This window comes from Papio anubis, chromosome 9 (assembly GCF_008728515.1).
Source record: "Papio anubis isolate 15944 chromosome 9, Panubis1.0, whole genome shotgun sequence".
In the NCBI taxonomy this organism is placed as follows: domain Eukaryota; kingdom Metazoa; phylum Chordata; class Mammalia; order Primates; family Cercopithecidae; genus Papio; species Papio anubis.
In genome coordinates this window covers 82,927,458-82,954,579 of record NC_044984.1, presented here as the reverse complement: position 1 = coordinate 82,954,579, position 27,122 = coordinate 82,927,458, and the positions used below count along the sequence as shown (strand labels likewise).

General features: G+C 39.0%; 1 protein-coding gene and 1 non-coding gene across 3 annotated transcripts in view; one reads left to right on the top strand and one right to left on the bottom strand.

Annotated features, from left to right (window-relative positions):
- Positions 1–1,444: 1,444 nt before the first annotated feature.
- On the bottom strand, positions 1,445–1,615 carry LOC116269096. Its single transcript, XR_004176406.1, has one exon. It is a non-coding gene; the product is annotated as a U1 spliceosomal RNA (small nuclear RNA).
- A 690-nt stretch (positions 1,616–2,305) lies between these two features.
- Positions 2,306–27,122, top strand: part of KITLG (KIT ligand) — an 88,937-nt gene continuing 64,120 nt past the window's right edge. For both annotated transcript variants that reach the window (XM_003906934.5, XM_003906933.5), the window contains exon 1: positions 2,306–2,980. In XM_003906934.5, the coding sequence (XP_003906983.1) occupies positions 2,966–2,980 (15 nt within the window). In that variant the 5' untranslated portion in view covers positions 2,306–2,965. The remainder of the gene's footprint in view (positions 2,981–27,122) is intronic.

Genomic DNA, 27,122 nt, shown 5'->3' with positions numbered 1-27,122 from the left:
ATATCAATGAAGCTAGAACTAGGGAATGGTGGAGGTGGGAGGAGACAGAGAGAACTGAGAGGGAAAAGAACGGAAAGAGGGAGGAACAGAGAGGAGAATGAGAATGCATTGCAGGAGATGAACGTAGCATGTATTACTGAGCTGAATGAAAAGAAATTGAACTGAATTTCTGTTAGGAACACTGCCTGGTTTCTTTAAACCTAGTCCAACGAATCAGTCCATTCCTTCTTATTGGTCTCATAAAAGCCGTATGGTTAGATCTACGATTCACAGGCTTCAGTAACTCTCATACGATTTTGATTATTTTTGTCATATCTGTCCTCCTTTAGTACTACTTGTTATTTACTTAATGTTATACATTAAAATGAGTTTATATTGACACTATTTTTTTTTTTTCCTTGGGGGGAAAATGGTGGTAAAAGGGTACACAGTTTTAGTTAGACAGGATGAGTAGGTTTTGGAGATTTATTGTACAGCAATGATAACTACAGTTAGTGTACTGTATACAGTTAACCCTTGAACAACACAGGTTTGAATTGTGTGGCCTACTTATATGCAATTTTTTTTTCAAACTGAGATAGAAAATACAGGATTCTAGAGATGTAAAACCCATGTATAAGCAGGGCTGACTTTTGTGTGGGCAGGTTCTGCAGGGCTGACTGTGGGTCTTGAATATATGCAGATTTTGGTATACCTGAAAGGTCCAGGAATCAATCCCCTGAATATACTGAGGTACTTCAAAACTACAAAGAGTAGATGTTAAATATTCTCATCTCCCAAAAATGATGAGTATGTGAGGTGATGGATATGTTATTTAGCCTGATTTAATAATTTCACAATGTATACATAAGCAGAACATCACATTGTACATGGTAAATAGATACTATTTTTGTCAAATATAACTTAATAAAGCTGCAGAAAAAAATAAAATGCTACACTTTAAAATAATCTTAAAGAGGCCAGGCGCGGTGGCTCATGCCTGTAATCCCAGCATTTTGGAAGGCCAAGGCAGGCGGACCACCTGAGGTCAGGAGTTCGAGACCAGCCTGGCCAACATTGTGAAACCCCATCTCTACTAAAAACAATTACAAAAAAATTACCTGGGCGTGGTGGTGGGCGCCTGTGATGCCAGCTACTTGAGAGGCTAAGGCGGAGAATCGCTTGAACCCGGGAGGCAAAGGTTGCAGTGAGCCGAGATTGCGTTATTGCACTTCAGCCTGGGAGACAGAGAGAGACTCCATCTAAAAAATACAAAATAAAAAAAAATCTTAAAGAGTTAGAAAACAATCATTTGCAATGCCTTCAGTATCCAAATTAAGCAGCTCATTTTCATATTTGATATTTGATATATTTGTACTAAGAGTACCTAATGTATAAAAATCTTTCTAAGCAATTTTCAACTTGGAATCATGATTGATGTGCTGTCTATACATATTTTTTCTAACCTGAGAAAGTGAGAACGCAGTCCCCCACTAAATTATGCAGTCAAGTTTCCCACATTTGGGGAAATCACAGAGGTCAGCACATCCGGAGTGAAATAAATAAGCTTCGCCCTGATTACAGGTTTGGCATATTCGTGTTTAACAAATGCACCTGAACTAATTAAAGCAAATTTGGAATCCTACTCTATTATTAAAATAACTAATTCCTAAACTCATACATCATTCCTTCTTTTAAAGATCACTGATGTTAATGTTCAGCTAATATTTTCTTTTAAAAAATTAATGACATGCTTTGGAATGTTCTCCAGTTATACAAACAAAGACAGACACATTTTGGAAAATCAATAAAATATTTGTTTTAAGTATTTTTTAAGACTGTACAGCTGGAGCTCCAGGTTTAAATTAGAGCTCTGCCATTAACTAGATATGGTTGGTCAAGAAAATTAACCTTGTATTTAATCGTCCATAAAATGGGAATAAAATAATAAGATCTATACTAATAGATTTGATGAAAGAATTTAATGAGATAATCTATGCGAAGTTCTTAGTCTGGCACCTGGTACATGAATAAGTGCATCACATAATGATGTTAGCTATTATTACTGTGGTGGCATTATCTTTCCGTTCAAAAAAGTACAACTTTCAAAGCTTTGCTGTGTTGGTGACCTGTAGTTTAATAATCTATCGCTTCTCTTTCAATCTTAATTTCCAAAGACATAGTAACAAACCATTCCGAATGAAGCATCTCCCCTTGCAAAACTTAACCTTGAGTCGACAATTCTTGTAATTATTAAATATTCATTCACTAAAGTAATTGTTTTTTTAAAAAAATAGAGGTGATGGGACAATGGCCTAACTACAGATCGCAATTAAACTTTATTTCTCTAAGGCAGGCAGGGTGAATTCTTTGCTCTGAACCTCCCCGACTCCTCTCCCTCTCCGACTCTATAAAAGAGGGAGCTCCGAGCCCTCTCTGGCGCACGAGGTTATTTCGTCTGTCCCCAGGCGTGCCAGGTGAGCCCCGTCGGATCCGGGAGGGTGAGCTGAGACTCGTCGCGAGCAGTAGCTGCAGGGTACCAAGCTTCGACCTCTGCGTCCCCGCGCCTTCGCGGCCTCCCGCCGGTGCAGGCCCGGGGCCCCCAGGCGAGGGGACGAGGTTGGCCTAATCTGCCCAACTTCTGGGCCATTTATCGTGCTCTGGCCGCCTTCCCGATTCTTCCCTCCGCGCCCTTGCCTGCTTCTAGCCTACCCGGGGCTCCGGAAGGGAAGGAGGCGTGTCCGGAGCAGGCGGGCGGGAACTGTATAAAAGCGCCGGCGGCTCAGCAGCCGGGCTTCGCTCGCCGCCTCGCGCCGAGACTAGAAGCGCCGCAAGAAGCACGGACAGTGGAGAGGGCGCTGCGCTCGGGCTACCCAATGCGTGGACTATCTGCCGCCGCTGTTCGTGCAATATGCTGGAGCTCCAGAACAGCTAAACGGAGTCGCCACACCACTGCTTGTGCTGGATCGCAGCGCTGCCTTTCCTTATGAAGAAGACACAAGTGAGTAGGGCGCGCCCGGGAGCTCCCAGGCTCGCCAAGAAAAATCGTGCCCGGTGCCCCGGGGAAGCCGGCGCGCCTTGGGACCTGCAGCTGGGGCGTGCAGGGCTGTACCTGCCGGGTGAGCCAAGAGGGTGAGGGGGAGGCCGGCGTGGTGTACGATCCCGAGCCCGCTGAGCCAGGGAGAAAAGGATTGAGAGTGCTGAGAGGGAGCCTGTGTCAAGTTTGGAGATTCCGCAGTTAAGTTTTGAGCTGTCAGTCGGAAACCGCAATTCCCGTCTGGTGGAAAGATTGGCTTTTGGGCCGTGGAATTTTAAGTTATCACGGGAAAGCATGTCTTTGCATAGGAGACGGTTTTCCCGTGGATTCTGGGAGATTATGAAACAGCACCCCACGCGCCACCCTCGCTGGCTCTCTCTCTCAGATTTATTTGCGTAGCCCCGAGGTGGGCGCTGGGCACCGGGAGCGGCACGGACGCGGGTGCAGCCGGGGGAGCGAAGCCAACGCGGAGCTCCTAAGCGGCAGCTCTCGGCGGGGCGGGAACCTGCCCGGCCCTCCCGGGAAACTTGGCTCTCGGCGGTGTCTGCCTAGTTTGCGGCTCTGTATGGGCTCTAAAGAGCTGTAGTACCTCCACAATGCATGCACCTTTTCCCATTGCAGCAGGGATAAAGGCTCTTTATAAAATAGGCACCTCTAAATGATAGTGATTGAGATAATTCCTAGTGCTGCTAAATTCTGCATTATACATAAAGCACTGTGGGTAAAGCGCTGCCCAGGGGGACAATTAGATTTTTTTTAGTGTTTTTTTTTTTTTTTTTTTTTTTTTGAAGAAAATACCTGGTTCGTCCTTTAGAAAGGGCCGCCACGGTGCCCCCTATCCACAGTTCTCTTCACCATTGTTGATTCTTACCTCCTCTCACTTCTCCCCCTTAGAAATTGTTATGTGTTGTCTGCCGCGGGTTGGGTAAGGGTTGCCCTTTCACCCCCCAGAGGTTCTGTCGGAGATTGCAGTTCCTGAAATGTGTGGAAGGGGTGGAAATGGTGGGGAAAAAGGAAATCGGGGTGTTTGTACACATCGTTGGTTTAGAATGAAGGCATCAATGTGCTCAAAATGCTTTATCAAATGGCCTGCTTAGCATCATGTTTTAAACAGATATCTAGGCCTGCAAATGTACACGTTGGGAAGAAAGTTGCAAGACTCTAGCCCCTTGTACCGATGTGGTAAAAGGCAGGGAAAAGGGACATTGCCTGGCTGAAAGAGGCTTACGTAGTCTCCAGAGCACTCTCTAAGAGAAAAGAAGCGATGTGCCTCTCCCCTCTCTTGCAAGCTGGTTAGCTTTCAGGCAAGGCATTGAGCGCCACACCTGGAATCACCACAGAGTGCTGTCGAAATGCAAATGTTACAGATGCTTGCAACAAAAGAAAAGTTTTATTGTAATCTCTTGATTTAGACGAGCTTTCTGCGGAATTACAAGAAGGGTAGAGACCTATTCCTTTTTGTAGTAGCATCTGCTCCCATGAATGGTAGTGGTGAGATCTGGGGGAAGAAGCTGCTACCTCCTAGTTCAGGAAAAGAGCCTAAACCTTCCTATTTAAAGAAGAACACAAGAGACAGATAAGGTTAATGTCCAACACTCCAAAGCCAGGGGATGTACTATCAAGACACTCTGAGAGGCAGTAGGATTGAGGATCCTTGCACCCTTGCTTTGCAAAACAAATGTGAGCTCTGTAATCTCCTTTCTCGCTTTGATTAAATGGCTGTGTAAATCGGATTACATGGAATAATTCCATTGAAAACTAGAAAGAGGTCAATCTAGTCTGAAACACTGTGGCTGTGGCATTAAGTGACTCAGTGCTGCCGACCAGAGACATTTGAGAAAGCTAAGTATTTTAGATATGTGACCTGTTCGGTCACACATCACACAAGTTAAAGTGCAGGCCCTTTGGGGGAACTTACTGATGTTAAACGCCTTGCAGGCAAAGGAGGGCAGTGCCCTTGTTGAATGAAGGCATTCATTGCCTAGGATCTAATGACCTTCAAGGTTTTATTTAAGAATACTTCTAGCAATTCCACAGTCACTGAAAAAGGGGACACTGGAAATAGCCCAAAATCAATAAAATAATCTGCAGACATGGAGGGGGGGATTAGATCTTCTTTTATATTGTTAAATTTTCTAATCCAAAGTTAAAAAGACATTTTCTGTGCAAATGCTGCATGGATAGAAAGTAGCCTACGTAAATTGTAAACTAAGAAGTAGGATCGATTGTTCTGAATCTAATGTTATCCTCACCAGGGAAGAGTATGTATTAATATTTACTAAATAGTCATTTATAAACATGGCATCAATACCATGGTTCTATTATAAAGCAGCTGGTTCTGTACTCTCCTACATATAAAGAAAACTTAATATTTTAAAATGGACTTTAATTTGAATCACACAGCTCTGCAAGAATCATGGAGACTCCAGTATTCTGGCCTTTCAGTCAAGCTAAATAAGTGTGAAAATTCCATCAACAACCACTTGGGGTTTGATGAATGATTCATTCATTTAGCATGTGTGGTACACTTCAGTATTTTGAATATAATGACACAGGCAATAGCCATGAGGAGCAATTGTGACAATACATTTAATCACAGTTCTACAGAAATGAATGTCTTTTGAGTTTTTCAGATTTCCGTTTGATTTTATTTTATTCAGATTGTGTGGTTTTACAGTTTCTAGAGGTAATTGTGGCTTGGGCTTAGAAAAATGTCTCTTTCAACGTGTAACTATTTTTTAAACATAATATTCTGATACACCATTTTAGACTACAATCAAGGCACCATATTTTGCAACACTGATTAAGATTTGGTTAAAAGTACCATCAGCTTAATGTACCTGGTGTTACATTTATCAATGTTCTGCTCACGTTTTAGTTTGGGGATGGTTTGTAAGAAGTGTCATAACTGCTGTCAATTTCAGAAATACTGAGATAAGAAAGATTGATCTTGCAAACAATGTAAAAAGGCCATTTTAGGCATACTAACTCTCAGAGAATAAGCAAATAGAATGCTAGTTTTCACTACTCCAAAGAAAATATCTCTTTTATGTCTGTATGAAGTTTGTCATGTGGGTGACGATGCAAGTTTACTTTGTAGAAGAAAATTAACATATTTATGAAAAGAGCATTTTTTTAGTCTTGTCCTTAAGATCACTCAATTTGGAATGTATGCTTTGAATAATTCTAATTTATGTAGCTTTTAATTGATACATTCTGCCAAGACTTTAAAACCTAAGTGCTAAGTTGATTACATTTAACATAAAACAAGGAAAATAACCATATGGAAATCTGAAAGTCTGGGCCAAACCAATTAAAATTGCTAAATTTTATTTACATCAAACCGCTGATTTTAAGAGAGCAAATTCTGGGTCACATTTGTTCTTTAATAATAGGTGATTGAAATGTTTCTATCACCATAAATCACATAAAAGTTTCCCACTCAAATAGCAAGTCTGGATATTGGAGGTTTTTTACATGGATTGGCAAATCCCACTACGTGTGGCCTTCGCTTTCCATGTCTGAGAAACACCTACAATATGGTTGATGGAAGGATTCTAGGCTCTAGCTTCTGAAGACTTAGATTCTAATTCCTGTTGTACTACTCATGAGACAAATGACCTTAGGCAAATGTTTGTTAAACTTTTGGGGACTTTTGTTTTTTGTAATCTGTGTGATGATAATAAAAGTTATAAAGATTTTTCTCACATGATGGCTTTATGGACTAAATGAAATTTTATATGTGTCTTTATACCAGCATGGTAGCTTACTATATGTACAGTTTGAATTTACTGTTCCTCAGAAGAGAGTGCCTGCTGGCCTACTTTTACAAGCGAGAGAAAAACTGGCTTATTGCAGTTAAATGATGCCTAATGAACCAAGCACAGAGACCAAGTTTTCCTAAATCTACATCTGTCGATTTGGTGACTCCCATGATAGACTAATATCTATATTAATAGGCTAATATCTTAATTATAGACTATACTTAACACACATCAATCCAGGAATATGTGAAGACAAAGGTGATATGTGGGCATAAGAGGTGCTACGTTTTTGAAGGTTTTTCTTTTAAAGTGCAAATGAATGAGATAATTAGAAGAGAAAATAGAAATGGAAAATGGAAATATTATCATTATCGCTGACTCAGTTTCATGTTTCCACATTCTTGCTTTCTAAGTTCTCCTTCTATGATTCTAAGGAATTATTTTGTTTTATTTTATTTTATTTTGGACAAAGAGACTTGGTCAGTTTCCCATCCCTAATGTTCTCGCACTTGCTTTTCTGAGTGAGACCATGCATTCGTTTCTGTGGGGTGTCTTTGTTGTCTTTACCAGGCAACGTGCAGTGACTTTTTTTTTCATTATGCTAGTTTGGGACTTTTATTTTTTCTTTTCTGGATTATCTTAATGTTCCCTTTTGTAAATTAGGGCAAGACATTTGGATATAAATCTCTGAGGAGTGATCTTTTATCTTTCTTTCTAGCAGATAAATCATGAGCAGCTGCAAGAGACCGTTCTTGGTCTTAGTTATATGTGTAGCCAGAACAATTTACAAAACAAATTGAGGGAACACCAAGATACTTTTATAATATATGCTACTCTCAGGGTTGGTTTTTTATAGGCTCTGTTTTGTAGAAACCATTGACTGTAGCCTTTCTGATTTATAGATGCAGCAAGATGTGTTTGCCTTTTCACTTAATTACGAGTATACTAAAAACTATTTACAGGGGCTGGGAGTTTAAGAGAATTGTCATGATCCCATCTCTACCTATTTCTTTCTCTATAGAAAAAAGAGGTGGGGGAGTGATTTTCTCATAGTTGAGGCTCATGGTTCTTTCTTTAAAATAATAATGTGTGCCATCTAAAGGAAGACTGTTCTTTATTACCTGTCTTTGTCCTTTGGCTACATTTTACTATTTTTCTAGGCTGCCCCTTTGGCTTGGGTATTAGGAGACTGATTTCTTTTATTAACCTGGACACTAAGTAGTAGTAATTTGGGAAATTATTTGAACTCCAGATCTTAGTTTGCTCAACTGTAAAATGAGTAAGTGAGACTAGGTGATTTCTAAGTGCCTTCTGGTTCTAAAATTCTCCATTTCTAAAGTACTAGTAAAATAGAGATTTGAACCAGATGGCATTTAAGCTTCCTTCAGTTCTCAGATTTATGTAGCCATTGCTTCAGTGTGAGTACACATTATAACCATTGTTTTATGATTATGAATAAGCCAATGGAGAGAAATGAAGGATTAAATTTAGACTGTTCTACTTTTATCCATTTCACCTACTACTTGATATTTCTGTATGGAAAGAATGGTATTTACACTTTCCTGTTTTAGCAAAATCCATAGTTAAAGAGGATCTTTACGTTCTCTCTTCTAAATTTTTAAGTTCTATGAAAAAGAATTCTAAGACAAAGTCAGCTAACCAGAGGAGATAAGCTTACAAAGGGGGAATGCTTCCCTGTATTTGCCTGTTTTTTCTGTCCATTTAACTTCCAGTACCTACGTGCATGGAGTTGAAATGGAGAAAGAAAACCAAGAAGGGATCTGATGATGTAATAGAAAGAGCCCTGAGGGGAGAATCAGAGGAACGGATCCTACCCTTTGCTCTGCCTCAAGGTGTGTGACCTTGGGCTAGTCTCCCAGTCTTAGCATCTCTGAATCATGCCCAAGAGTTAATCCTGAGAAGATAGTGAAGATGAGAGGCTGCAACTGGAGACACAGAGGTGGAAAGAGGAGGGAGCCTCAGGGAAAGGCGGTTCCTGCAGATGATACTATGCCAAGTCTCTCCCTGACTGGCTTTTGTCTGGGTCCAGTACCATCCTTGCTTGCTTACCTGAGCTGGAGCAAACCCGGTAGCTAGCAGCAACAGCAGCCTTTTGTTTTTTGGAGTCAGAAGCTATGGCAGTCTTTTCTTGTTGACATGAGAATATTCCGAGATCAGCTGGACCCTCCTCCAGCTAGAAGAACACACATTTCTCAGAAAACAGGGCCATAACAATGAAGATAATGCTCTTCTCTAATCACTGGTATTACCCACTGAGCTATTCACTAAAACGAAGTTTAGAATTGAGGCAATAGTCTAGAAAATTAACAACAACAACAAAAAGGAGCAATGGCTATCATTAGGATATTTGGATGCAGGAATTCAGCACTTGACTTTATGCCTGTAGCTATTGTCTGGGAGCTCTTGAGTGCTGCTGATTAGAACACGGTAAATTGGGAGGGAGCAGGGCAATTAGGTAGCCTTTTCTGTGTTCCAGGTACACAGACAGCAGCTCCAAATTTGTCTGTTGCTCACAAAGAATGCCTTTGCTCTTTGGGGTGACCATGTAAAAGGACATGAAAGGACCACTGCAAACTCATCAGTGCTCACTCGAAAAAGCAAGCCTTGTTCACCTTTGCAGAAAGGGCATCCCCACTGCATAACTGCATCCCTGTGCAAACCTGGGAGGAAAGAGCACAGCTTGGAGGGGGGGTGTTGTGTTTGTCTTGTATGCTCATATGTGTTGCTTTTTCAGGAGCAAAAGTTCATCTGCTGAACATAAGCCCGGTGAGGGCTTAGAACTTTTCCCTCTTTTTCACCTTGACATAAAATCCCTAAAGCAGAGGACCTTTCAGTGTCTTCCCTCTGCTCCAGGGCTGAATCGCATCTCATTATTGGCTTGTTTCACCTAAATGTGAGTATTTGAGTGGCAGTGAACCAGGTTGCCTCTGAGGAATACAAGTGAATAGCGGTGGTCTGTTGCGAAGGAACCTCTTAGGGCCCTGCAGTACTGAGTTTTCTACTGTTTACTTGGAGTTCCTTTCTCAGTGCCCTCCCAAACAACTGCCTTGGGAAAACACACAGATTCCTTGACTTCCAAGGAGAGTGTGACAGAGAAAGCATGCTTTGTTATAAAGGCCTTGTCACCCTCCTGGGATGTGGTATCCATATGGATGTACTGGCTGTTAAAATTTATATTCACTGCAGAACTTGAGATGGAGGAGTGGGGAGAAGGGAGGGTAGAGATGTTTTCATATAAAATTGTTTCTAACATGATCTAGAAAACCCAAGGATTGCAAAACAGACCTCAGCGGTCATACTGAGCAGTCATACATCATTATTTATGGTTCGTGTAAAAGTACAATTTAATGCTTCTGAAATAGTTAACACATTAGGGATTTCCTTTTTTGATGAACAACCAAAAGCTCTGTGATTGCTTTCGTTTGGATTGCTGGCAACTTTAGAAAACTGCTGTATTCAGTGGGCCCTAGTCAGAAATCTTTGATGTGCTGTGTTAGTCAGAGGACTGACCTTAACACATATGTCATTCTGCTGTTTGAAAGATACATTATCACAGTACAGGAGAATGGCTGGTGCTTTCTACTTCCAGGTGGTCCAAAGTGGGAACTAAACAAAATGAGGGGATAATAAAGGGATTAGGCAACATTCATGAAAAATGCAGAGGAAGTTATTAACATAATGTTTTTACTATTTGGATGACATTAATTCTATGTAGAAAATCACTGAACTACAAAATAGGGCTTACATAATTCTTCCACTATCTTTGTAACAAATTATATATATGTATATATATATGTACGTGTTTATATTTATTCTTAGCCCCTGCCCAGAAAAGTGTTTTTAAAACTTTAATTCCTGTTTGTAATGTACTGAAGCCACAGTACTCTATGCTTTAATAATACTTGAAAAATAATGTACCTCTTTTTTATTTGAAACTAGAGTGTTTAAGAAAAGAATATACATATAGACATTAAGCTTACTTGATTTATTTCATATACAGATACACATTTGACTGTAGAGAATTTTAATTTAAAATTATAAGTAGCTTCTAATAATACTAGCAAATCCTTATATAATGCTCACAGTGTAAGGACCTGTTCTAAGTACTTTGCATTTATTTATTTATATTTTTCAGTAATTAGACTTTTAAATCCAAGACTGATTTGACCATTTATTGTTTGCACTTCTGTACAAATGTCACACATAATGATTCAACTTGAAGAGATGAAATTTACTGTGCTATGTGTCAAGTGTTTGGCATTTAAATGTGTAGCCATTTTAAATAGCTTCTATCATTGTATTATAAAATCAAACCATCCTGATAATAGATCATGCCAAAATGGCACTTAGTAGAAAACCGTTCCAAGATTAATTAATTCACAGCACTTTTCCGGTGAGAGGTAGTTATTATTTTTTAAAACCCCATTTCACAGATAGGGAAACTAAGACAAGGTCTCTCTCCTGCCATTCCTAGGTGTTTATTGCAAAAGAGACTCAGTTGGCATTAACCACAGCACATTAGTGTAGCTTAATACCTCAAAGATATGTATTCTGTTTATATGAACATTGAATCAAAAACAAATGCAACTCAGATATTCAAAACGGCTGCCAGTAATAGAATTTGGACAACAAAAATTTCATGATTGCAGTTGCCTCAAAGAATGGCTCCTGCCAGCTGCTCAGTAAATACACTTGGAATGTTGTGAAATGAATGGAGACCTAATTCAGGTTGTTAGATACTGATACATTTTTTATAAGCCTTTTTTTTTTTATGGCAAAATTTTAACAAGTGTGCTAGATCTATTATACACACAAATGTGTTTGGTGCATGGCTGGCAAAGCTACTTTGTTCGCTGTTTTACAGCATTTTCAGTGAATGTGTAACATCATTTACTTAGTGAAACTGGAGATGACGTGAGAGAATAGCAAAGGTTTGAATGGGTATACATCAAATGTAGTATTGGTTCTGCCACTTACCAGCCCCAGTAAGTTTTTCTCTTTGAACTTCACTTTCTCAGTATTTAAAATGGGCACAGAAGTAACCACCTAGGAGTAGTATTGATGTGATAATTAAAAGAGATGGACTGTCTAACATCACAGCAACTGGCACTTACTTAATAGGTCATCGTTTCCTTCTCTAAAAGAATAGTAAATCACACAGAGCATTATACAAATGTGTATGCTGTAAGACATAACTTCGGTGTTAGTAATTCCTGGCTTTGGCTATAGGACTTTCATAAATAAAAAAAAATTAAAACCAATCCTTAGAGACTAATAGCTTAACTCTCTTTTTTATACATTATCTATCTTATTTAACACTCATAAACACCCTTAGCAAATTTTTAAAAGTTTTCCCAATTTTATCTCCTTTACTTTTCTTCCCTTTCTGTTCAAAGGAAATAGCTATACAAAGTAGGCCAAAGACAAGCTGTTTAAGAAGTAAAAGAAGAGCTTACCAAATAAGGAAATATTAAGACAAATTAATAATTGATAACTGTGAATTACTCCCCATGGGTGAAGCACCATGCCACAAACTGCACAAGTGTATCTCATTTGATTGTAGCAAAATGTTGTAAAGTACATATTATTATTTGGCATCATTTTTTTAACAAAGAAAAAAAAAAAAAAAACCCTGAAGTTCAGAGAGATTACGAAAACTTGCCCAAAATGAGCATTTAAAAAGTGCAAGTAAGTGGAAGAGCTTGGATTTGAAGCCGAGCCTATTTAAATCTAAAGGCCAGATTCCTTCTAATCACTACAATATAATGCACCAATATAGACACTCATGCATACACATACAAACTGTAAGGCTTGAACTTCTTTGTGTTTTTGAATTTATGTGTGGAGATGAAGATGCATTTTAACCTTACACCAGAAAGACTGAGAGCAGGCAAAGCCGAGTCCTCTGGTTGAGTGATGTGTTGCTTCTGACCCCACACTCCTCAGTACTTATCAGAAGTGTAAATGGTTGTATATGAGCAACACTCCCACAAGTCAGGGAGCTTGGGTTTCCTCATCAGGCTCTCCCACCCATCTCCCCAGCAGTCAAAGGAAACCCCTTGCCTGACTCATCGGACTGTTGTGAGGGAAGCTCATTGTAAACTCTAAAGATGTCCTCTTACTTTATGGAATTAGGAATTACTTCATTGCCAGAAAGCTTTCTGTCTTTCAAATAAAGTGGTACTTTGTTGGCAGAGGGCAGATTTTAAAATATTTTAAAGTTGTGTTTCAGAATAACTTCTTGGAATGGAAAGCTACTTCAGAAATTACTTTTATCAATTTGCTCTGACCCTCTTTACATGCTGTTTTGGAAGATAGTTTTAAATGTCTGCGATCATATTAGAAAACTATTTGATAATAATGTCTCTTATGTCTGGGTTTTAAAGCTACCAGCCTTTTATATTGTGGCCTTTGTTTTGTTCATTTCTTATCAATCCAACTGCATTAATAGTAAAAAAAAAAAAAAAAATTCTGCATTAATATCGCAGGTTTGGGTGATTGTCAGCACATCCTTATGAGCAGCATCACCTTGTAACTTACTCAGTAGCAGTTTAGTACAAATGAAAGTGTTGGCTAAAAAGTCTTGGCATCATCTCAACACAGGTGAAGGAGACAACAGAACAGAGATGTACTTAACCAAACTCTGCTTTGGTTACTGTTCTGTTTGGTTACTGTTTGGTTCTGTTTGGTTCTGTTTGGTTACTGTTTGGTTACTGTTTGGTTACTGTCTGTTTGGTTACTGTCTGGTTCTGTTTGGTTCTGTTTGGTTACTTAACCAAACTCTGCTTTGGTCTGCTTTGGTTGCCTAAGAACGAAAATCTCTTAGCCTCAATTTCCCCATCTGCCAAACAGAATGAGCAATGGTACATTTCTCATAGGTGGTTATAAGGATAAAATGAAATAATCCACAAAAAAGCACTTAGTCCAGTGCTGGACAACAAGAAAATACTAAATAAACATTTACTCTTGCTATTACCATTAAACAAATGGTAATGTAATGCTTATCAACAGTGATGACTCCTTTCTTCAGGAAAGTGACTTTAACTGCAAAATCTCCACTACCAGAGTGAAAGGGAAAGTTGAAGCAATTTATCCAAGTAACTCCAGCCTCAAATTCACTTTTGTCCTGAGTAACGTAGCTGTTTTTATTCTTTTTTAAAAACAAAAACTGAAAAAGAAAACATGCATATATTTAGAATCACAAAAGAGTTTACCTAGACCAAAGTTACTTCTTTCTATCATGTGCCCAAGATCACAGCACCAATATGTGGTGGCTGGCTTATAAACCAGATTTGGATTCAGAGCTCGCATTCCCAAGCTCTTTGCTTTACCTGGAATTAGGGGAACAGAACATGAGTCATTCCTATTTTGAATAAGTGAGTGATTTCCTACTTTCCCCTATATGAGTGAGGTCATTTTCAGCATCCATAAAAATATAGCCACTTGTCAAAAGACAATGGAAATAACATGGCTTTTGTGTGAAAAGCACATAGATTTTACCTCTGGCTCTTGACCCTAGCTTGACATGGGATCCTAGGCTATTTATTTATCTTTCCTTAACCTTCTCTTAACCTTCTGTAAAATGGAAGAATAGTACTTTGCAGCTTCCTTCTGTTGCTTCCTCTTTTTTTTCTCCCTTCTTTCCTTATTCTTTCCCTTCCTTTTTTTAAAAATCTAGAAATAATGTTATATACCTAATTTGTAATCACAAATCACAATCACTCCAATAACTGTACTATTAGAAAACAATGTTTTTCAGAATTAACACTTTTTCCTGCCCTACTTTTAAGCAGTAAATTATATTTCTCAAAGTGTTTGGCTCATTGGCCTTGTGCAGACTGGAAGAAGCATGGGGTTTGGAGTTAGACAGAATGAGGTTTAAATCTTATCTCTACTATTATGATTACAGCATGATATTTATTTCCTTCCCTTAGTCCCCAATATCCTCATTGGTGTAATGCGGTCTTAGGGGTAATAGTACATAGTTGGAAGAACACAATAATTAAATTAGGTTATAGTCTGGGCATGGTGGCATATGCCTGCAATCCAAACACTTTGGAAGACGGAGGCAGGAGGATTACTTGAGCCCAGGAATTCAAGAATAGCCTGGGCAACATAGTGAGACCTTGTCTCAAAGAAATAAATTATAAATAAAAAAAATAAAAATAAATAAATGAATGAGATAATATGTGGAAATTGTCTGACCCAGAAGTGATACTCAGTAAATTGTATCTGTAAGCTTTAGGGAATGGATTATGCCAGCAGACACATCAGTATGTATTAGACTGTCTGCTCTGTGTCTGTAAGGATGTTGACACATGTTGGTGACCTCACAACTTGTGAAAGTCAAGACAGTAATTAATTGAGCAGTGTTCTACATACTATACTGTCCATTGAGAGGCCTAGTGTTGTTGTATTGTTCTCAGCCTTGAGCAATAAAAAATTTAAAGTTTCCAAATACACGAAAACTTTAGTTTATTAATGGCTTCTAAAATGAGCCTCAAATTACTTTTTGTATAGTATGATCATGAATAGCTTTGGAGACTCATAAATCTGGAATCATCTCTTCAAACTGTATGACTTTGAGTCACTTGAGTCTTCTGATAACATTCTGATTTTCTCACTTGTAAAATGAGGTTTATAATAATGTCTAACTCCTAAGGTGGCTGTGAGGATTAAATGAGCTAATGTGTAAGAAGGGCACCAGGACAGGTACCAGAAAACCTCGGTAAATTTTAACTCCTTTCAGATAAAATGCAGTTTTGCATTCGAAGGTTGTTTATTTGTTGTTTTTATTTTATTTTACTTTTTTTTGCATGTGTTGAATTTAATAACTGTATAGAATCAACAGTTTGGAAATGTTTCCTTTATGAATTCAGGTTTTATTTTCTTGTCAGTGGTTCTGTTTAGTTTAAGAGCTTGGTTGTCCAGATGCATCTTTGAGCAAGTTTTGTATCAATCAAGACAGACGCAAGTTACTTTTATCAGTCCATTACTTCAGGTAAACAAGCATTCCATTCTTTGACAGAACATTAAACTGTTATGTTCTTTTTGATGGAGTGCTGATTTGTTCAAAACACTTGTGAAAGAGAGAAAACAGCTCCTGTTTTCTAACTCTTTTGTAATCCAAAGTTTGTTTCCAAAGGTTTTCTGGAAGTTTATTGATTGAATCTTTGATTATGGATACCACAGTGAGTAATTTACCAAGCCAGAAATGTGGGAAGTAATTTTGGGTTCAGTTCACAGTGGGATCTAACACAACAGTTTGAACCAAGACTAAAATGCAAAAATCTCTTTTAGATATTGAAAAAGAAAAAAAGTATATATATATTAAAGTCCTTGCTTTTAAGGCCCAAAGGAGAATGTAATAGAAACATTGACAAGTGTTATTTTTGTGAATTGCTTAGAAACAGAATTAGATTTAACAAGGAATTCCTTTTGCACTTTTCCCTGATGATTTGTGTCCTACCATTTGAGGGGTAGTACAGGAAAGTCAGAAGAAGAACTTGCTGACAGCACAGGAGATCCATATCCTAAATTCATGTATGTAGTACTGTATTTCTATGAGGCTTTCAGGATGTCCATTTTGTTAGCCATCAAAATGTGGGGGTAGATCCTATAATTTTAAAGGTTCTCTCTAATGCACACAATCTAGAGTTATTAACAGAAGTCTGACTGTGTCATTACCCTGGCTAAAATCCTCTACCGACTTTACATTACCCTCAGGATAAAGTCCAAACCCTCAGCACGCTATACAAGGTCCTCTGTGGTTTGGCTGTTGCTTATCTCCACCACTCCCTGAGTGGTAAGTTTCATTCCAGCGTCACCTAACTATGTACAATGACATACCTATATTGCTGCACTTGGTCTCCAAGGTCCCGAGGGCCTCTCATTTGGGTAGCTTTGATGGTCTCTCCTACAGGAAGTCCTCCCTGACTTTTGTTTGCTTTTCTTCTCCAGCCCCACTCTCTACTACGTTGTTCTTACCCTGAGCTCTTATAGCATTTAAAAAAAAAATCATATCACTTATCACATTATATTAAAGTTACTTTTTTACTTACCTTGCTAAGTTGTCTAACACTGGTATCCCTAGCTAGTGGCACAGTGCCAAAATACTGATAAAGGTTTTCTGAACTAAACTATGAATTTAATGCCAGACGTCTCTTTAAGGGACAGCATCCACCTATCAGCATTCTAAGAATGGATCCAGACATTTGACAATTTTGTGCCCGCTGACCTCAGCCAACACATGAAACTGTGCATGTAACACTGTCCTGGATAAACATACATACATTGTTCAAACATAATTTTCCTCAGAAAGAGAAATGATAAATGAGCCACTTGGGGTGGTAGAAGAGAATGGAGACGGTAAATTAAAAATAAATAAGTAAATAAAGGAGAAAGTGAGGCAATGACTTGCCATTCTTAAGGAAATAACACAATAGGCTGAATGACAAGGACCAGTTGAAACTCGCTAATGCCAGATATATGAAGACATAAGAACCAGAAAGGATTTTAGGGCAGAATATTGTTGATGATGATAAGGATGAAAAATATTGCTTTCCAATGTTTATTCCCTGTGCCAGATCCTGAGCTAAATCTGTTACATACTTTATGTCTCCTGATTCTCCCCACCTGTGAGGGTGGTGGTAGTGTGATTATTCTATTTAATAGAAGAGGAGGAATGTGAGCTCACAAAGGTTGAGCAAATTGCTCAGCATCTTACAACTCTCAGTCATCAAACCTGATCTGTTTGTTCCTAATTTCTTGCTTAGTATTAGTACTGTTGTCATTTTCTTTTCTTACCTAGAGATTTTTTTTTTTTTTTTAGATGGAGTCTCGCTCTGTCGCCAGGCTGGAGTGCAGTGGTGTGATCTCAGCTCACTGCAACCTCTGCCTCCGGGGTTTAAGCGATTCTCCTGCCTCAACCTCCTGAGTAGCTGGGATTACAGACACGTGCCACCATACCCGGCTAATTTTTGTATTTTCAGTAGGGATTAGGTTTCATCATGGTGGCCAGGATGGTCTCGATCTTTTGATCTCATGATCCGCCCACCTCAACCTCCCAGAGTGCTGGGATTACAGGCCTGAGCCAGTGTGCCCGGCCAAGATTTTTTTTTGATGCATAATAATTCATGAGCCTATTACAAATATAGTAAATGGATTCTTCCTTCCCAGCTCACCCACACTCAAGATGCTTCCTTTAAAATTCTGTTAACAATTTGTGCTGGTTAATAGGTAGTCAGTGCAATACACAAATAAAGGATGTTGTGTAGTTTTGGATACTGAGGTGTATAGTCTGTCTAAAAGGGGTTGAAAGACAAAAATATGACAATATGAGAGGGTTCAGATGATTCTATTAGAAGGATATTTATGTATTTAAGACAAATATGGTTAAGGAGTTTAGCAAAAATAATGTTTCAATACATAAGATCGGAGATTAAGTGTGGAGGAAGAAAGTTGGAGAAGGATTAACAAGAAGTGATGTTTTCAAATTTCATGTGTGGTTAGAAGCCATTATCTTAGTGACTCAAGGCAGTAATACTACTGCTTTACAATATAGTGCTCTAAAATAATGTTACAGAGATTGCGTGTACTTTAAAAAACATATATCATTTTGAGGATACTCTTTGATGCCAAGTTTTAAAAATTCTAAAGTGTTTAAAATGATGCAACCTTGGAGCATGATCTTTTTTTTTTTTTTTAAATCAGATAAGCTTCTTGGTTTTGGGTGTAGATCTGAAAAGTTAACATTTCTTAAACCAATAAAATGTTTCCAGTTTTATATAATTATATCACAAAGAATAAAGTCTAAATTCTGCCTTAATTTGCAAAGAAAAGCTCCAAAAAGGACCATAAAGAAGAGGCGATAACACACAAATAGTGAGCAATGAAGTAGATGTACAAAATGGTTTGTGCAGATTTGGCACTTAAAACGTACAGCAGCTGAAGTACATCTTAAATTTCATTTAGCGAATATACTGCTCACGAGGCCCTCTCTTTATTTCCTGAGGAAGTAGATCCCTATCCTCTCGCATATGGTGAGAAAATCTCTTTGCTATCCAAACAGTTTCCCTGTTTACATTAGTTTTTCCATCCCCTTCTGATTCCTCAGCAAAGCAGCTGCTTTGAAAAGCAGCTCAAAGGATTATCTTGAAATGGTTACCTACTCTCCCTCTTTCCTGCCCCAAGAAGAAAGTTTCTTTCTGTATTTTCCCAGCATTATTAAGAGTCAAGACTTGAGGTCTTAAGGTACATTTTCTATATTCTTCTTTTGTTTTAAACTTGAAAGCAAAATAATCTTCCCAAGCCTACCGTGAGGATGAATTTCAGAATGCACAATAACTTACATTTACTGAGAAAATTGTTAGTTCAGAATCTTTTAAGATAACAATAACAAGTGTGATGTGTGATGCCAGTACTCCTATCCTGATACATTGTAAAAAATCATCTCCTTCTTTGCTTCTGTCCTACATCCTTTTTTCTTTTCTTTTCTTTTCTTTTTCTTTTTTGAAATGGAGTTTTGCTGTTGTTGCCCCGGCTGAATTGCAATGGGGCTATCTTGGCTCACTGTAACCTCTGCCTCCCGGGTTCAAGCAATTCTCCTGCCTCAGCCTCCCTAGTAGCTGGGATTACAAGTGCCCGCCATCATGTCCAGCTAATTTTTTGTATTTTTAGTAGAGATGGGGTTTCACCATGTTGGCCAAGCTGGTCTCGAACTCCTGACTTTAGGCATTCTGCCCACCTTGGTCTCCCAAAGTGCTGGGATTACAGGCGTGAGCCACCACGTCCGGTCACATCTTCCTTTACATCTTCCTTTCTTAATGAATTTAGAGTCTCCTCCTACATCATAATGGTATTAGAGAGAATGCTAAGTATAATTCTGTGAATCTCATGATAAACAATTGGAATAAAAGAGCTTGCCACTTAGTCATGATTATTAGCATGAAAATGTGATGATGCAGCCTATTTTAGGGGAGGGATGAAGTTTCATTGAATTAGCTCATGAGTAGTCTGGCATGACTTTCTGTTTCTTGCAAACAAGTTGCATGATAGGGGAACATCAACACTATGCCACTGTGACCCTGAAGAAAAGGTAGCTGGTTTTGTTTTATTCAAAGTAGGAATAGGTCTGGAAATGGATTCAGTTTTATGAGCATTGTTTTGCCTGCTTTAGAAAAGATGACAGATAGATAAGAGTCAACCAATGCTTTGGGAACAGATAAGATTAGCATTTAAAAGCTTAGCCCATGTCATCACTTCTGGGTATGTCTGCCCCAAGTGAAATCTTATTCTTTGCATGCATTTTGAATGCAGAATCACCATCAATAATTTTTATGAATGGCTACTTTAGAAATGTTGATCATTGCAACTCATTGGGGAAATAAGAAGAAATTTATAGTTGCGTATTATAATAAATTCTAAATAAAGCACTATGGAATCGTTGACTTCTCAGAGACTTCCAGTGAACTTACTGCAGGACAGTGTCTACATTTCAGCTCTGTGGGATATTTTTAGTGTTTTTGCTTTTTTATATGCCCCTTTTTGTCAATAAAGGAAAATGAGTCCACTTTATACTTAGGTAGTTTCTTCAGAAAGGGAACTCTGGGGATTTTATAGCCAGGTCAGCACTTTGATTTTGGGCCACATCTACCAGGAGAGGCATTTTTCAATGATTGTTCGTTCATTAAAATTGTCTATGTAGCATTTACTACCACTGTGCCAGAGGCCGGAGATACAGTAGTAAGCAAAACAGTTAAGTTATCGCTGCCCTTCCTGGAGTTTATAGTCTACTCCTGGTTTTATAGCCTAGTTTTCCACTTACATGGACCTAGAGAAGGATTACAGGTACAAAGAAAATGGTTAAAAGTTCAAACTGAGAAGCATTTAGCTAATTGTCACTGTTTGAATTTAGCAGTTATTGAGCGTAAGAGTGAGAAGGATGACAATGGTTTATATCCAACTGATGAGCAAAGCCCTCCTGTTTATCCTTCACTCATTCATTCTAAATATATTTACAAGGGGCTTCTTCACACCCAGCATTGCCTTAGTCACTCTGACAAAACAGGGAGGGACTGAAAGTCCATATGGAACCTTATGGTGCTCACAGTCAAGTGCAAGAAACAGATAATAAGCAAAACTGGTTGGCGATGTTGCAAGTCCATTGTGTAAATATGGAAACCACCTGCTGAGGAGTGAATTGTACATTGGCCAGCCTTCATCTCTGCCCCATCATATGTACCTGGTTTTATTCTCTAGTCACACAATTTAGATATTGCCACTACCTTGGTCCGTACCATATAAAAGAGAATTTTATTGAAGGAGCACTTTTATGAGCAATTCAGTAGCAGTTAGCAATACATGCAGTCCACAAATATGGAGGATTACGTACTATGAGAAGGGACCAAATCAGGGTGCTCGAGGTAAGAATGACGGATAAGAATAATATAATCCTCATTCATATACCATGTATATTCTTGTTGGGAGTAACAAATGATAAGAGTAAACTAATTGGGTTATCAAGATAATTTCTGAGAATGAAAAGTGCTTAAGGGAAAGTAAAACCGTGATGTGATGTGATATGAGGTGCTCCTTAAGACAGGTTACCTGGGAAGCCTTCTCTGAGAAGATGGTATTGTTAGCAGGAGGTCCTTGCTCCCAGAGCTCCCAAGATGGCGGCGGCCACTTCCAAGATGGTGGCAAGCCTCGTGTTCTCCGACCTGGGGTTCTTGGCCTTACAGATTCCAAGGAATGGAATCTTGGGCCATGAGGTGAGTGTTGTAGCTCTATTAGAAGCCATGGGTGACGGAAGAGAACCGTGGAACCCAGTGACTAGTGTTCAGCTCGATTAGGACGAACCCAGGCACTTAGCCATCCAGGAATAATGGCAAGCCTTTAGCCCCATCGGGAGTGGCAATGGGCGCCTCACTGGATCAGGAGCACATCAGCCACCCTGCCAGATCCGGAGGCATGGAAATCAGCCACGGGTCTGCGACCGCAGCAAACAGCATTGGTGGGTGGTGAGGGAAAGCTCAGCTGGAGCTGTAACAAAACACAGACCAGTAGAGTGCAGTTGCAAAATTTAATAAAGTGAAATAGAGTGAAGATAGAGCTCCCACATAAGGAGAGGGGACCCAAAGGGGGTTGCCCTTGCTAGCTTGAATGCCTGAGTTTATATCCTGATCCTTGTCCCTCTCGCTGTGCTCTCAGGCAATAGATGATTGGCTGTTTCTTTACCTTCTGTTTTTGCCTAATTAGCATTTTAGTGAGCTCTCTGATTGGTCGAGTGTGGGCTAAGTTGCAAGCCCCTTGTTCAGAGGTGAATGCAGTCACCTTCCCAGCTAGGCTTAGGGGTTCTTAGTCCGCCTAGGAAATCCAGATAGTCATGTCTCTCAGTAATTGAACTGAGTCCTGAATGATAAGAACAACTTGCCATTGGCAAAGCCTGAAAAAGAGAAAGCTGGCAGCAGACAAAGGACTTGAGGCAGGAATTACCTTCCAGGTATTTCAGGAACATAAAGGAAGCCAGTGTGGCTAGAGCATGGTGGGAAGATAAAGGTTACTAAGACGTAAATGTGGAGTTGGACAAGTCTGTTCTGAAGGTCTCTGTAGGCCTTGATTAGGAGTTCAAGTCTTACTGTAAATGTAATGGAAAGACATTGGGAGATTTTAACCAGGTAGTGACCGTGTTTTATGTATTCCCAGAAGAAGATACTATTCTGAGTAATAAGTCTGAAAGCAAAGAAGGCTATTTAGAGGATCCTTGTAATCTTCTAGTAAGTGTGTGCTAAGAGCTTAGCACAAAATAAAGTTGTACAGGATGAAATGGAGAGAAATGAGTTTTGAGATTTATTTTGCTGGTAGAAAATATGATCAGATGTGGAAATAGGGGACTGGGAAAAATCAAGGATGCTGCCCAGATTTTTGGCTTAAGCAACCTTCTTCAAGTTTGGGCATGATGTTACTGGGGATGCTTGTTCTAGACAGCAATGATAGTAGCCATAGCAAACATCTATAAGGGTGCATTATTTGACAGGTACTGTACTAAATGCCTACTTACATAATTATATTTAATCTTCAGTAAACCTATAAAGTCAGTTCTGTTATTATGCCCATTTACAGATGAGGAAACTGAGGCCCAGAATGATAAAATAACTTTCCAAAGGCCATAAGGGTTCTGTCAAAGTAGAAATTAAAATATGGGCAGTCTGATTCTAAGGTTAATGTTTTCCAACCCCCTCCTCTATACCATTTACTTCTCTGTGCATGAGTAAACACACTGTTTTCTTTTTTCTTTTCTTTTTCTTTTCTTTTTTTTGGGGGACAGAGTCTTGCTTTGTTACCCAGACTGGAGTGCAGTGGTGCGATCTCGGCTCACCGCAACCTCCGCCTCCCAGGTTTGAGCGATTCTCCTGCCTCAGCCCCCCAAGTAGCTGGGACTACAGGTGCACGCCACCATGCCCGGCTAGTTTTTGTATTTTTAGTAGAGACGGGGTTTCACTATGTTGGCAAGGCTGGTCTTGAACTCTTGACCTTGTGATCTGCCCGCCTTGGCCTCCCAAAGTGCTGGGATTACAGGCGTGAGCCACGGCGCCCAGCCAACAGGCTCTTTTCTAAAGCTGTTTTGGATATATTAGTGAAGCTAAAGTTGACTTTTGAAACTTGGCTATTTAGGTTAACATTCATCTGTTGCCCAAACAATTTTTGCCTCACTTTTATACTAGGTAGAAAAGAGCCTGCCTGCTTGGAAGAGCGGATCCAAATCCAAGCTCAGGGGCAGTTTCACAACCTCTTTATTTCACTTTCCATGACCGATCTTTAATCTGTGGGGATGCAGAGCATAAATGAGATTGTCTACAATTATTATGTGCAATTAAAAAGAAAATACAAGCCGGGCACGGTGGCTCACGCCTGTAATCCCAGCACTTTGGGAGGCCGAGGCGGGCGGATCACGAGGTCAGGAGATGGAGACCATCCTGGCTAACACGGTAAAACCCTGTTTCTACTAAAAATACAAAAAATTAGCCGGCATGGTGGTGCGCGCCTGTAGTCCCAGCTACTCGGAGGCTGAGGCAGGAGAATGGCGTGAACCTGGGAGGCGGAGCTTGCAGTGAGCCGAGATCGCGCCACTGCACTCCAGCCTGGGCGACAGAGCGAGACTCCGTCTCAAAAAAAAAAAAAAAAAAAAAAAAAATACATTTTTAAAAAATGGATTGCACTGTGAATTATTCTATAGTAATTTACTGTTAGCTCAGCTTTTAGAATTCAGTGTTTAAGGGATTAATAAGGATAAAATAACTAACATCAACTATGGTTTAACTGTAGCTAACTGAACTAGCTGTAGTTAACTATTAGCTATAATTAACAAAATAATTATTAGAGCATTAATAGTCATGTAATGATCTCCTAGATCTGCCAATTGAGTTGTGAGTGCTTTACATAACATTGTCTTATGTAATCTTTTCAAAACTGCAAAAACATGTTATCACAAGAAAACTGAGTCTCAGAGAGGTTACATAATTTGCTGTGGATTACAATTAAGTGACAGCACCAGAATTTGAATTCATGTCTTACTTGGATAACGTTCTTGTTTTAAATATCACCTTCGTAAGCAGTGAACCTGCAATTGACATATATTGTTATCAGAAGAACAAGTCCTGGGCATGCTATTGAACCTGCAGTTGTGGAGTGTTATTACCAGAGAAACGTGTCTCAGGCATGTCAATGAATCTGCAATTGAAGTTTATTGTTACCAGAGGAACTTGTCCCATGCATGCCAACTGTAAATGCTTTGCTGTGTTTCAGCTGGTAGAATTGTATTAAACTCTCATGGATTGCCTATCAAAAATTGGTCTTTTTTAAAATTTAAAATAATCCTTATTTTACAACTTGAATTGTGAAATACTAATGGGAAATTTCTAAGAAAAGTTTTGACCACCCTTAGGAGAAATAAATGCTTAATTACTTGGCTTTTTCCCCTTGTTTTGCTTAGGATTTAATTTTGGACACTATAATCCACTCTGCATGGTTGAAACCTGGAATACACTTCAAAGAGTATATTGAAGTGCATTTGATGGTCTATGGAATTTTTGGAAAGGCCGGAGGAGCATACTGCAAGCTGAGCTTCCAGAGCAATTCCCAGCACTCAGAACTTAAGTCCACTGCAGTCTGTAAATATGTTGCAGCCAGTGCAGAAAGCTGTTACTGCTGCTAACTGGAGGGTCTTGCTGCCTGTAGTACCAACTAAACCAACAAAATGCATGCCCAGGAGCCAGCCCGTCTTCTCAAGTATTTCCTTCCCATATCAGATCTTGCAGTTATGCCTAATTCGCAGAACCGAAGTCCCATCTACAATCCTGGCTAACTTAAAGGGCATCTGAGAAATGGAATTTTTAGCTTTCTAGCCATGATAGTTTAGAGGGATATGCTAGGAGAATATTGGAATGGCAATTGAAAGAGCCAATCAACAGTATTCTCTGCACTCAATACACTTAACTTTTCTTATCTTTTTTTTTTTTTTTTTAGTTTCCATAGGTTATTGGGGAACAGGGAGTGTTTGGTTAAATGAGTAAGTTCTTTAATGGTGGTTTGTGGGATTTTGGTGCACCCATCACCCAAGCAGTATACACTGCACCCAATTTGTCATCTCTTATCCCTCACCCCCTCAAGTTACTGTAAATCAAGAGCATCTAGTATGTAGCGCTTCAATCAAATACCACCTTGTATACCTTTTAAGACATTTTTGTTTTGTTTTCCTTAACCAATATAGCACTCATGAACTATCTAAAATATTATATCTCAGACTTTATAGGGTATATAATAATCACATAGAGAGCTTATTAAAAGATGTGCTTTCCTGAGATGCACCTCAGAAATTTGGACTCCCTCTGACATTCAGGAATCTGCATTTTAAGTAAACACCCCAGATGATTACACTTTATCTAAACATAACACAGCTGACTCCCTTGGTTTCAGTTGGAACACCTTCAGTGAAAGAAGGAACATTTCAACAGTTTATTCCATCCCACTAAAAAGGCAATTGGTATGTCTTGCACGCATTGCATAATTCGGAAAGCTAGTTTGTGACCTTTGCCAATCAAGCTTGTCATCTGATGTGATGGAGAAAACGATCAAGACTGTGAATGTTCTTTGACCTCATGCCTCTAGTTCTACTCATTTTGATGACATTTGGAAGCAGTTAAAGTAGAGTATAAAGATTTAGTTTATTCTCATGTAGTAAAGGATCCAGGTTAGTGGTGAGGCGGTGGGGGACTTCGTTGAAAATTTTCTGAGCTGCTTCCTCAGATTTTTATTTATTTATTTATTTTAATTAAAAGGTCCTGTGAGACTAAACTTGTCAGACTTTCAGTAGCAGATGTGAAAATGCATATGAGCAAATTTAACTGCATCCATAGTGGAAAAAACAACCACAAAAAGGTCCTAGGAAATTCAGGCATTCAGTCTCAGATTGGGCACTTGGGATCAGATGGCAACTGAAGCCTATGCTCATTTCACACCACTAAATGGTTTGGAGTTCAAGCTATTTTAGAGATTTTAAAGAATTACATAATTTTTGATATACATGGGATCTCACTTTCAGAAGCGAGTCACGTATTTGAAAGAGTATAAATTATGATTTATGTTTCTGTAGCTGTTTTTGGAGAGCTACAACCCTCAGATTCTTGTATATCAGGGTAGTTCAATTTTAAGAGCAGCTAATTGGCATAAGAATGAACGGTGCCAGTGTTCATGCAGTGCTGAAGATACAGACTTCAGAACTTTCATGAATTTTTAAAATTATGTTTCCATACTTTGGCCGGTGTTGGGGGAGGTCTGTTCGTCTTATTTCTTTGACAATATACACTTATTGCAAAGAGTTGGCAGTAGATATATAAATCTAGCTAACTTTAAAGGGCATCTGAGAAATGGAGTTTTTAGCTTTCTAGACATGATAGTTGAGAATTAAACTAGTACCCATCAGTTTTCTAGACTAGTTCAGTCTGTTATACATCATTATCCTCATAGAAATTAGAATTAGTCATTAGCTCAGATCTCCTTAAAATTCAGTGGATTATATTGTGTAGGGGATTTTTTTCCCCTACTTTGTATAACTGCTAAAGAGCTTTATTTATGGATAGCTAATGATCTACTTTTTAAACCATTGTTACTAATTGAATAGTCTATACGGCTGTCACAAATGCTTACTCTATTATGTACATCTTTATTAAAATTAATAACAGTAAAAACCTGAATACGCAGGCCCTATATTCTTGCCTGAGGTATCAGTCTTTTATTAGGGATTGTTACACAGGGTCAAAACT